This window comes from Paramisgurnus dabryanus, chromosome 10, assembly GCF_030506205.2.
Source record: "Paramisgurnus dabryanus chromosome 10, PD_genome_1.1, whole genome shotgun sequence".
NCBI classification, from domain to species: domain Eukaryota; kingdom Metazoa; phylum Chordata; class Actinopteri; order Cypriniformes; family Cobitidae; genus Paramisgurnus; species Paramisgurnus dabryanus.
Window position 1 is genome coordinate 23,042,792 of NC_133346.1, and position 12,736 is coordinate 23,055,527.

The window sequence follows — 12,736 nt, forward strand, 5'->3', positions numbered from 1 at the left end:
GACGTCACGTCGCCTATTAAAGAAAACCAACAGACAGCAGGCAGAAAAACAGACTGAAACGCACATCAACGGAGTGGACTAGCGTCACAGACCGTCGCCAAGGGTTTTTCCTTTCTATAGTCTCTTAATTTTGGGAGCTTCTCTTTTTACTGGTATAAGGCAAGTAAAATATCCTCATTTTCTAAAACCACTTTAAACGCTTATGCTAACGTAATAGCGAAAATCTTTGAAACGACGCATTTGTTTAGTTAATAAACCAGTTAGAGGTAATATAAGTGTAATTAGTCACATTATGTTTCAATTAAATGTGAACTACATTGTCAGTTAGTGGTGTAAAGTGATAAACTTGTGGTGAGTTTAACGTTAAACAAATGTGGCTGTTAACATTAGCTAGTTGTAGCATTTAGCTAGTGCGATTAGCCTGTTGTTCCTTTCCGCTTGAAATATGATAGGGAAACACTTTGAACACCTTTAAAGACTTGCATTTTGCTCTTTACGTGGTGTTTGCTTCGCTTTTAACCGATATATGAAATTTCAGACTGTCACATTTGAAGAATAAGACTGATTTGTTTCTGTTAGCTTCCTTAAGTGTTTACTCCATCAAATGTAGTCTGTTTAATATGTTTATTGTGCTAAATGTGAGATGTATTCACTTTCATAAGTGTTTGCTTTAAATATGAACCGTTTTCATTGTTTATCCATGTCATTTATAGTGAAAGCAAAGGTCGTTCAGTTCGTGTAGCTTTAACGTGAATAAACCCGTTTTTATAATGTTTTTTTTCACACAAGCTATCGTATTTTGAATGGGGTTGTTGTTCATTTATGCTGTGTAAGTGAGTCATTGTTTTTTCTTTTATTACCATGGTTTGTACTTGATCTCAAACAGGAAGAGTAATTAAAACAAAGGACAACACAAAGCATTTACTATGAGCCATATATAAACGATATGTACGCCTATATTACCGTCACACATTCAATATCATTATTTAAAGGCTGAAGACAACGTGGTGTTATTGTGTGGTAGATGTTGTGTTTGAGTTTTGTGTGCTTTTTAAGTCCATGCAATTGTATGTAGTTAGCCACGTTGCTAGTGTTAGCATGACTCAGTGGATTTGTCGACGAGGCCTGAATACTGTTACATCTTTATATGACCTTTATAAAAAACACACATAGTAATACCCCTATACTGTATTTAGATGTCCACAGAGGTGTTAAACCTTCTTGCTTAAATATAACTTCGTGTTAATAGCTTGGTTCAATGAGATATGGATCATGCTAGCGTCAACAGACACCATTACGCTAGGATTATGACTTATTTCTTAGTTTACTGGCTTAATATTTAACAGTAATCAAAACCTGCTCAAATTTCGATCAGTTATTTGTTTGTGTTATCGGTTAATTCGATGTTTTGGACTATACTATACATATACATACAGTAATAAGTGGACGCACAGTCTCGCGCACACACAGAAGTCGGTTGGAAAAACAGCACTGTCTCGACAAACACGCACACACCGGGGCAATTTCCATTTTTGGTTTTATCAAAACATATGCACCCCAGGCAGGGGAGGGGGCGCTACGCAAACCACGTAGAAAGCCATGATGTAATGGAGGCAGGTCAGGACGATCAGGGTATTTATAGCTTATAGTCAGGACACACTGCTGTTCACACGGCGGAAGCTTTTCGAATCACATTGCGCCCCACTTGTGACAAAAAATCTAATCCCTCGGTCCACGTGTGCGCGCGTGTTAAGGGGCAGCAGGCTCGTGCGGGTACGCACGTGACTCATGCAAAGTGGTAAATTTTACGGGGAAAACCTGTGACGCAAAGGTGAAATGCTGCAATCTTGTGTTGCTTGAATACAAGAAACCCCTGATTCTCCGGAGTCTCACACGTGATGGCTATCAGTTTTATTTTTCGAGAGCGTCAGTGGCAGGACTTGTTTGGTTGAGCTGTTGGACCCAGATGGTGTTTGTTTGTGCCCTTGTTGAACAGAATGTACCGACTGTTGTCACCTATAGAGTTTTACAATCTAAACTTATTAATTTCACCAAATAAATCTGAAACATTTTCAAACAGTTCCAGTCCTTGATTCTCATTGGTCAATAGTTGTATTTGCGATAAAACGATTCTGTATTGCGCAGCCTAGAACTTTAACAATGTGACAATGCACCGAATGTTTGGCAAACTTAAAACCAATTGATCAAAAAAATATTTTTTTTTACTTTTGCGGCAGTATGGTTTCAGTACCTGAACATTCGGTGCATCCCTTCATTCTGTAGCTGTTCAATGTTAGGAGCTGGGTTTCCTTCCAAACGTGAACCGAATCTTTTAAAAATTTGCTCAAGAAAAACAAACACATGTGAATTAGGTGCGTTTCCATTTAGTTGTTCGAGCAAATGCCTGATATTGGCAATGGGATGGGTGATAAATTGCCTGCGATTCTCATGCGTATCTCAGCATTAAAGCTGGTTTCTTGATTGGAAGTAAATTGCGATCACCTGCTTTCAAATGGAGTGGCATTTACTACACAGAGCTGTATTTCACAGAGAAGCTAGGCAAAATTGTGTTAATCGTGGACAAATTGCCTCCAATAATGTATGCGATTTTTGTCAAGCTTCTCAGTGAAATACGGCTCTAGTGTGTAGTAAATGCTTCATCAGAAAGGGGATGGCCGTTTAATACTAAGCACTAGGGATGTAACGGTTCAAATTTCTCACGGTTTGGTGCATGTAACGGTTTTAGGGTCACTGCTTCGGTACACTTTCGTTTTGGTCACAACATGCTTCTTCACAAAAATAAAATTTTACAGTTTATCCACGTTTTCTTGAGCATTGCTGCTGCAGTAGACTTAAATGAAGCCGGTGGTGCCTCTATTAGTGGCCTTTCTCCTTCGCTTGCCCCGCTAAACGGTCCGCGCCCCACACAAACACGTGAGGAGGAACTGTGGGGTTGGCAACAGATTTGCATACTTCTAGTTGATTGGTCAGGTACTCTCACCTAAACACACGCAGAGCTTATTCAGAACCATACATGGTTTTATGCTTTGTTTTTCCATCAAATTATATAAGAAATGCGTGGTCGAATCAAACACGGTGCACGTGCGTCCCGAACCGTGGGAGGATAACTGGACGGTTTGATTCTTTACCGAGAACCGTTACACCCCTACTTATCACAAAAATCGCTTTACTGATGAGATGCGAATGAGAATCGCAGGCGATTTATGTGTCCACCCCTAATTGGCAACCTAGTACCCATCAGTAAATAAAACAATGCCTGCTTAGAAAATGCATTTAGTTACGATTGGACAAGTTCTACATTAACTAGCAGTGCAGCTTGTATTTTCCAAACTAAATGCTGTGCACAGAAGTCGTAATGCAAAATATTTGATGCAGGCACTGGCAGCAAGGGCATTAAGACAACGTTGAGCCCCATAGATCAGTCAAATGGGTTTAATGTTCGCTATGTTAGAATTTATTTGGCAAATTAGCATTTACTCTTTTTCGCGAAAGTCCAACCACCAAGCAAGCGTAAAAAAAAGTTTGAATTAAGGGACTTTCCATGACTTGTTTCTGATCCAATACTTCAAATGCACATGAAATCACGGTGATTGAAACTAGTGGTGTGCCATATCATTCCGTCCATGATAACACTAATATAATTTTTACATTATGTAAAATGTCATATCGCAATATAAATGATACAGCGAGGCGATTTGGGTAATTTTTCCCATTGCAGTTATTGATGCTAATATTGCGATGTGCGATTATATTAAATGGTATCATGAGTCAACTTGATGGGTTTTAAGGAAAATCCACACACAGTTTAGCTAAAATGTGTATTTGTAAAACTAGAAATGTTTTCGTATTGCCACGTGATGTAGCAACTGCTCAGTGTCAGTAATCCTAAATCCAAAATACCGCCATACAACAGACATACAGATTTTTTTAGCTACCAGATCACTGTCAACCTCCTCTGCATCCATCTTCGCTCTGGTATAAGTGACGACGCACACCACACACGTGCACTGCCTTTTTTCTTCGTTTTTCTCTCTTTTTTTTAAACAGCAAGGAAAATCATCAAACTGTTATCAGAAAGTTTGTGTTAACAAGTCCACACATTTATTTAATATAATTGCAACATTTTGCTGTCATATAATCCCACAGGCTGACATTGCGATTGCGATGCGATTAATTGTGCAGCACTATTAATGTTATTTATTTGATGTTTATGCGAACAAAAGTGCACTTGCATGTAAAATCTATTTTAAATTGTTAGCTAATGACTGGAATTACTGGGATCTGTTGGGAGTGTATATTGGAAACCAGTAGAAATCTGTGGTATTGTCATAGTGATGTCAAATTTTCATACCATTTAATCTCTAGTTTGTACTTTGTTTACATTTGACTCATGCTGTGTGATCGTGTCACTATATTGCACTGTAATGCTTCTTCTGCCAACTTATGACAACGAATTTACACTTCGAATTAGGTAGTCTCTCATCAATGACAGCTCATTGGATTGAAAATGCCCTTCCCTTTCCATATTTGTTTATACCGTCATAAATATCATTACGCAAATATTCTTAAAATATGATATAATTTTGAGGCTGTATTGCCCACCCCTAATTGAAACCCAGCTAGTCAGGGACTTTTTTTCTCCAGTGAAAAAAAGACTTTGTGCCTACAGGGTTCCCGCGGGGTCTTAAAAAGCCTTAAAAGCATTGAATTTATGAATTTGGAAATAATACCTTAAAAAAGTCTTAAATTTTGATGTCTGGGTCTTAAAAATTGTGCTGTATGTAACTTCTCCATATTGTATTTTTCCTTAAAAGTTTCTTTGTCAACCACATTTTGATTAAATCAGGGATGCAAACACATCGCTTTTCAGCGCCTGCGCCTTTTTATTATTAATGGCATTTGGGTTGCGAGCACATCGTGTCTCTCCCGATGAGTCTGCTGTACGTTCACATGCTCTCTGTTTTTCGATGAATTGGGTGCGACATGAAGCGAGTTCAGCGTAACATGTTTCTGAACTTGAGCAGAGTTGTATTCATAGAGGTTTTCACGGAGGACCGGGTCCGATTAACATTAAGTGTAAACCCCGAGTCGATAGGAAAACGGCCGTGATCAGAGTCAGTCAGCGCTAATATTCACGTGCAGTTTCAAGCTGCGTGCCTCCGTTTCTATTGCGATAACAACTGGCTTGGTTTGAAAGTCACGACCACGCGCTGCACTTTCTTTCTCCGTCCCTTTGTTTAATAATGTTATTATTAATGAACCATCTTTTTATATCTAAAAAGTTTGCTCAAAGATCACAAAGATGGTAGCAAAAAAGCAATGTGAATGTTAATTAAGCCCATTGCACGAGCAAAGCTCAAGCTGACTCTAGATATAAAAAACACAAAGCTCTAATATAAGCTGTGTCCCATTTCAAGGGCTGCAACCTTATGAGCATTCGACCTTAAAAGGTGAGCACTCTGTCTTTCAAGGTGGAAGCCTCAGAAGTTCGCGAAGAGAACTGAAATGAGACGGTCTAACCTTCGGAGGATCCATAATTAGCGTCACCTGCTTCACGCGCCCGCCTGCACGTTTCTGACTTATTAAAATAAATATGACATCAGAAAAAATATTAATTTATTTTAGAAATATGGCACGTTGATGTATATTAAACTATTCAACAGTTTACCAAATTAATCAACCTTAGAAATATACGCAACATAAAAAGAATATTATTAACACAAAACATAACTTATAATACTAAAACAGTGACAAGAAAAAATGTTTTCTGATAAATACACTTTTATTTAATAAAGGTTTTAATTGTTTATTTTAGAATATCCACCCATTATATTCAGCCGTTGCAGACGCGCAATGACTCTTGGGATATCCTCGGCTGTTAAGGATCCATTCGTTCTATCCTTAACATCGCGGAGAAATGAGGACGCATTTTGAGGCTTCATTCTGAGCATCCTTTGAAATGGGACGGCCTTACTGTCCTTAAGTCGCGCAGCTGTGACGCAAGCGGTCTTAAAATACGTCCTTAGAAGGTCGCAGCCTTTGAATTGGGACACAGCTATAAAGTCACCAGTCACTGGGACAGCAAGTAGACTTTTGAATCTAAAATAATAAGTGGATTAAACTCTTTTAATCTGCAAGAGAGGAATTAAAAGAGGCACTTTTACTGCTTCTGCTCTATCTAAAAAAGGAAAGAAAACTACATAAACCATAACAGACCGATTACATTTATAATATCTAGACCTGCACTTTCTATCATTAATATACTATACATATTATTGTATTCAAAAGACTTTGATAAAAGGGGTCATCTACACAAGTATTGCTTCATATGTCAGTGCAAAAACAGTAAAGTGTTTTGTGATGCTTTGACAAACATTGTCAGCTTTGTTCATTTATGGTTGGATTTATGAAATATAATGTGAAATTAATATAAATGAATGCAGCCAGATGGAAGGCCCTGGATACGTTGCAGGAGGTGGCCAGGAAGAAGAGGAAGAAGGAGTAAAGCAAGAAGAAGTGCTAGATAGTTCAATAAGAGTTTTGGTTTAACATAAAAAATGAAATTGAATATTCCAAATTAATGTCAGCGTCTTTTGATTTTCGAATTTCATTTTTCTCTATATACCTAGGTTGGTAGGGATGGCAGGGGTCTGTGGCAATGTAGCATAAGTATCTGGATATTTGCCTGGGTGTGAGGGCTTAGATTACCTTTCTCTTTTTTGAACATACATGTGTTTGCATCTCTGTTTGTTTAATAAAGTAGTATAAATAAAGAGTGGCGGATCCAATAATTGAGAACGCAACACAGTCCCGGGTCACAGTACAAAATACTGCGAACACGTGATACCTTCAGTAAATGAAGATCACCACAATCATAGACTGCAACACAACACAGCAACAGGCAAAGGAGAAGCGGGAAAAATCAAAGAAAATCTCAGAAATTCCTTAACAACTTAACATTGTTTGGCAAACTTTCTTGTGGCCTACTGAAAAATTTTTTTCACACTTGCTTGGCTTATAATCTTTTTACCCATTTCACATCGGAAAAATAAATGAACACAAGTTTAAGTATTTTAGTTTTTCTTTGCTGGTAGGGACGTGAAATGGGTATTAATTTTTTATATAAATGGTCTTAAAAAGGTCTTAAAAAGACTTGAATTTAACTTGAAGAAACCTGTAGGAACCCTGTGCCTAACAACATTCAGCTGGGACTTTATTGTCAGTAGTACAAATTAAAGGAGTCATGACATTATGAATCAATTTGCATTGATCTACTGACACATGGGTAGCCCCGGTTAAGTCAGGTGGCCTTTCTGTGTGGAGTTTGTATGTTCTCCGTGTCCGTGGTAGGTTTCCTCCCACGGGCCAAGCCCATCCCCAACTTGTGTATTGATTAACCAGTTCTCGCCAGTAATATTGCCATAGATGCTGGAATGGCATTATGAGTAAACAAACAAACATATGACGGGTATCGTTAACACATCCTGGGAGTTTAATCGTTTAAAACATCCTGCTCATTAACAACGAAACTCAAATTTGCTGAGAAGGAGGATGTGTCTGTGTTCACTATTGATGCTTGCTTCCCTTGTTAAAAGCTTTTATTGTTGTGCAAGAGGTTGTTTGGCAGTCTATGACATGAATAAACACACAAGGGTTTGGTGGGCATGTTTTGATACTAGAGAAGAGTGGTCACAAACCCTGTTCCTGGAGATCTACCCTTTTGCTTACTTTAGATTCAGCCCTGCTTCCGCACACAAGATGTATACTGCAAATCTTGATGCCCAATTCTGATTTGTTTCCTCTATCTTTTTTACAACGACGACCTGCTTACATCTTTTAAAAGGGACTTCTACGCAATACTTCAAATTACACTAAACACTTGGGAAAACAATTCAAGGTAGACATATTAACCTATAATGATTATACAAGACAGGGTTTCCCGCAGAAAATGTGTTAGTTAAGGTGGTAGGGTTATGCAGGTGGGCGGGCCGGGGACGTGGCAATCAAAGTGGCGGGGAGTATGCGTCATGATAAAAATATTTGTATTTTAAAACGCTCAAATAAAACTTAATTTTTAAGAAACTATGACAGAAAATGAACACATACTAGATTATTAATGAATTAAATGTTTTATCAACAGGCTAGTTATCCTTCAGACAGTGACGGCCCATGTCTTTCTCTCATTTCGGCCATGTGGCGTTTCGTGAATTTTTTTTTTTTTTTTGGACGACCTAGTTAAGGTGGTAGGGTATCCCAGCTTAGGTGGGCCGCCCGAACTGAAAAGTGCTGCGGGAAACCCTGCAAGATTATAGAGCTTTTATTTTTGTAACAAGACATAAAACTTAAACATTATAGCTCTAAGTGGAGCCGACATCCTCATTGCACTAAGAAGAGTAGTGTCCACATAAGGTGGCGTCATTTCCCAGCATCACATTTTTAATGACGCATGACACATCTTGATATAGAAATAATAGACACATCTGTTTGCTTGCATTGTGGACACACATGCATGTATCCAATTCATATCAGATTTATTTCAGCATATTAATGAGGCCTGAAACCGATTGATGAATATCTTGGAATCTATGTGCTTTTTCCTGCCTACACATCCGTGGGTCAAATTCGATCTGTGCCACTTGAGGGAAAAAACCCCGAATTGATTCACTTCTAACAGGCCGTGTAAATGCGGCCTAATTGTTAGGTAGCTGTGAAAAGCTTGAATATTAGGTTCAGGTGTGTTTGTTGGAAGTGAACTCCGCTGGAAAGTAGATTTCCAGGAACTGGGTTGGCGACCACTGCTGTAGAATTAATGTGTTGTGTTTGACTGTGCTGACGTGGTACTAAAGTCCTGTGATATTTTCCCATCATATGATTTGTTGGTAAAAAAAATTTGACTACTAGAAAACAGAGTAGCAAAACAAGGAAATGGGATGTTTGATGCAGTTTTACAGGTTTGACCTCCATAGTTTCGTCTCAGTCTGGTTGTGTGAGTTCACAGGGCTTGAATCAGGTGATCTGGTGCCAATCTAGGGCACAGGCAAAATTGATGCCAAGAAAAATGTTCAGACATCTGACCATCAAGTTTACTGTAATGTGATTTACTGTTTGCAATAACCTTTACATGAAACCAAAACAAGCTGTGGTTTCACAGAGCCTTTAAATCACACTTTGGACAAGGCATCACTATTGCAAACCCTAATTATTTAACTTCAGCATGTAATGTGTCCCCAAAAATTTGTGCCACAGACGCAATACCTTGGGTCAGGCATCTTGAAAAGAGAAAATTGAGTTTATAAAATGATCAAATGCATTCTATTTAGTATATAGAATATAAGTTGGTTCCAATCCTTGATTTTGATTGGTCAATATGGGAAAGTGCTGTTCTCTTACTTAACCATCATTGTGTATATCTTTGTAGGAATTGCCTACTTTCGGAGAGATGGCCCAGGAGACCAATCAGAGCCCCGTGCCCATGCTCTGTGCAACTGGCTGTGGTTTCTATGGCAACCCTAGGACCAACGGCATGTGTTCGGTCTGCTACAAAGAGCACATAACAAGACAAAACAACGGCGGTGTCAGTCCTATTAGCACAATGGGTAGGTGACTGCAAACCCTCTTTCACCTGTTGAACTTTTCCAAACGTGTCTCATTAACACCAGTGTGGTTGTTTAATTACAACAGGTTCCAGTAGTGTAACTAGCAGTCCCACGTCTGAAGCTTCAGCCATTCAGATCATTGAAGCTACGCTAAACAATTCCTCCACTGCTAGTGCTGAGTCACCCAACAGTTCCTCCATGGCTGCCCTTCCAGTTACACAACAGATGACCGAAATGAGCATTTCCTGTGAAGAGGAGGTGGTTTCTCCAAAAGTAGACCTTCCTGAACCAGGTAACACATTGCTCTACTGAATCTTAACATGAGGAAGTCTAATACATTTCTGTGAAATGCTTAGTTTGGAAGATTTGTTTGTGTTATAAACGATGTGTGTGGTTTGTCACTTCCTATTTAACATGAACCAAAAGGAACCCAATTTATTTCCAAGAACAGAAGCGGCCCATGGGACGATGTAATGCATATCAAAATATCGGAAATGTGTTTAGAAATCATATTGTTGTTGTTGGAAATATATAATTTTTATTATAGTATTTTATATTTTTTTTATTGTCCAGCCCTAACTCATGCACATTAATCCATCTTAAGAATTCAATTTGATTATTCAAAATGGTAAAATGTCAAGGGAAAAGGGTCCACATGATGATGCTTCATGAACTCAATGATGCTGGATACTCTGAGCAAATTTACACCTGGTATTTAAATGCGTTTTGGTCAGTGAGACCAAAGTGGACAAGAGACAGAGATTTCCATTCACACCTGTTTTTTTATCCATCTCTTTTGCCCAATTTCGACCACTTTGTCCTGATTCTTTTGATGGATGGTCTATTTGTTTAAAATGTAACCAGAGTTTAAATTGATGCACTTACGGCTGGGTATCGTGTTTGATACTTTTCTTTTTTGGGCAACGGCTGAATAGCCTTGATACCATTGAGTGTCAACTTTAATTTCGTTCGGTACCAAATTTTGATACTTAAGGGGTTAATCTCGTCAACGTGTGTTTGACTTTATGCGACAGCACAAGATCTGACCAGTGAAAAACATCAAAGTACCGTGAGAGTAGACTGCTCTGTATGCTTTTTATGCTCTTGCGGTACTTTGTCATGTCTTACACCATAGCACCTGCGCATGATGCAATACTTGCTACAAGATAAATGCTGTCAAAATGGGAAACCGTGCACTGAATAAATGGAGAGAGCAGAAAGTAGCTCTGTTTTCGTCTGTAAGAAGACCGAGCTGGTGCAGTCATCTTTCCGGGTTTGTCCTAACACGGAGCCACCTTAACAATACCACCTCCTCAAAAACTACAGATGAAGGCAGAGGCGCTATGACCGGGACTATGACAGGTAAGGCTAATGTTGCAAACAAACCGACAAAAAACCAAGTCGGCAAATATGTGTGACATGCATAAATTTAGATTTTATTTAGATGTATGGCTATAGATGGATAGCTAAATCGATGCTAAACCGCTTTAAGGCAGACCGTAATTAACTTGATTAATAAGAATTAAACTTGATCATCTTGTTTAAGATGTGCATTCACAGTTTAGCGTTCTTGTTTTTTATCTCTTCACAGACTCTGCATCTGCAGACCCTGGCAGGAGGAGACCATCAAGTGTCAATACATTCACACTGGCAAAAAAAGAAAGTATTATATCATTGATGTCAGTCAGGAGTGGGCTGGTCTGCCTCCCGAAAAAGCAGACGTGTTAAATATCTTAAGTATGCAGCAGGGAGCTTCACATGCTGACTTGAAACTGTTCATTTTGCACTAAAACAACTTAACTTTAATAAAAAACTATTTGCACTGATTTATTGTGTTTGTTAGATGTTTTTTTTGTGCAGGGTTGTTGCTTGAAGGGATACATGCAAATGCGGAAACCCCTAAATCCGACATTTCACAGGATTTAGGTTGTAGCTATATACCTTCTAGCCAAAACCTTTGTGCAGTGGCTCAGGATAATCTCTGTTACTCTTATGTTTAAAAGTAGGCAAAACCAAAGTTTTTGAGCTTGTGTCTTAAAGGAATGTTAAATCTAATTTCATGAATTTCTATCAAATACAGTATCGTTCAGGAACTGTTTTCAAACATTTTTGAACGAGACCCAGCTCTATGCACACTAATTATGCTAGAGTACAACTACTTGTGTGGCAAGTAAACATGCTGCACAATGTTTTGTACATGTATATGCAAGGGTTTTCTCAGATATTTTATAGCAATAAAAGTGCACAGGAGAATGTAGTATGTAGCCCAGCAGATGCATTTTGTTGCAATGGCGCAAGCGTCAAACACCTGTGTACATGGACGAGGCAAATAAACTATGCTTTACGAGGCTGTGCGTGTACGTTTGCATAAACGTAAAAAACAAACTATACTCCGGACTTAAGCCAGTAGACAAGATGTCCAAACTAAAACTGGTCGGTTTCTCACTATGTGGTACCGTAAACTTTGGGAACTCCCCACAGTGTTTGCACCCCCATGTGAGATGGCATAACCTTGTAAACTGTCACCTCCACATCTGTTCCCTTCTCCACATCTCCTTTTCCTCTCAGTTATGGGTACTCTAACAGTACATTCACACTGTGCAAGCATTAACGCTTCCCATTCACTTTTAGTGGGTGACGTCATGCATTGCCGAAGTGAATTGTGGATCCGTCAGTGCCGTTGTTCACGGCAGAAGTTGAACATTTCTCAACTTTTCAAGCAGCAATGCATGCGTCAGCCAATCAGATCGCCTTATGCAAATAACCTAGGTAGAGCCAGCCAATTACATTTATGGAGGACCAGAGCATAGGTTGCGCCCACTGTGACTGTCTGTTGGCCACGCTTCAGACAAGCCTTCCGTCAAGCGGTAACGCTTTCACCCTGTGTGAATGTACCATAAGAGGCCGTTTACACCTGGTATTAATATGCGTTTTCGTAAATCGGATCACAAGTGAACGAGAGAGACCATCAGGTTTACACCTGGTATTTTAATCCGTCTTGTCCACTTTCAACGCTTCTGTCCTGATTACTTTGAGGGGATAGTCTGAGGAGACTGTGGGCAAATCCCTCTGCTGTCGTTTAAACACGAGCGGGAGCAATGATGGGTTTAAATTGGAGG

The 12,736-nt window shown here is 39.1% G+C and overlaps 1 protein-coding gene across 1 annotated transcript in view; it reads left to right on the forward strand.

Annotated features, from left to right (window-relative positions):
- Nucleotides 1–12,736, forward strand: part of zfand5b (zinc finger, AN1-type domain 5b) — a 14,962-nt gene continuing 2,226 nt past the window's right edge. The window contains exons 1-3 of the mRNA XM_065290259.1: nt 1–159; nt 9,440–9,617; nt 9,703–9,909. Of these exons, the coding sequence (XP_065146331.1) occupies nt 9,461–9,617; nt 9,703–9,909 (364 nt within the window). The 5' untranslated portion in view covers nt 1–159; nt 9,440–9,460. The remainder of the gene's footprint in view (nt 160–9,439; nt 9,618–9,702; nt 9,910–12,736) is intronic.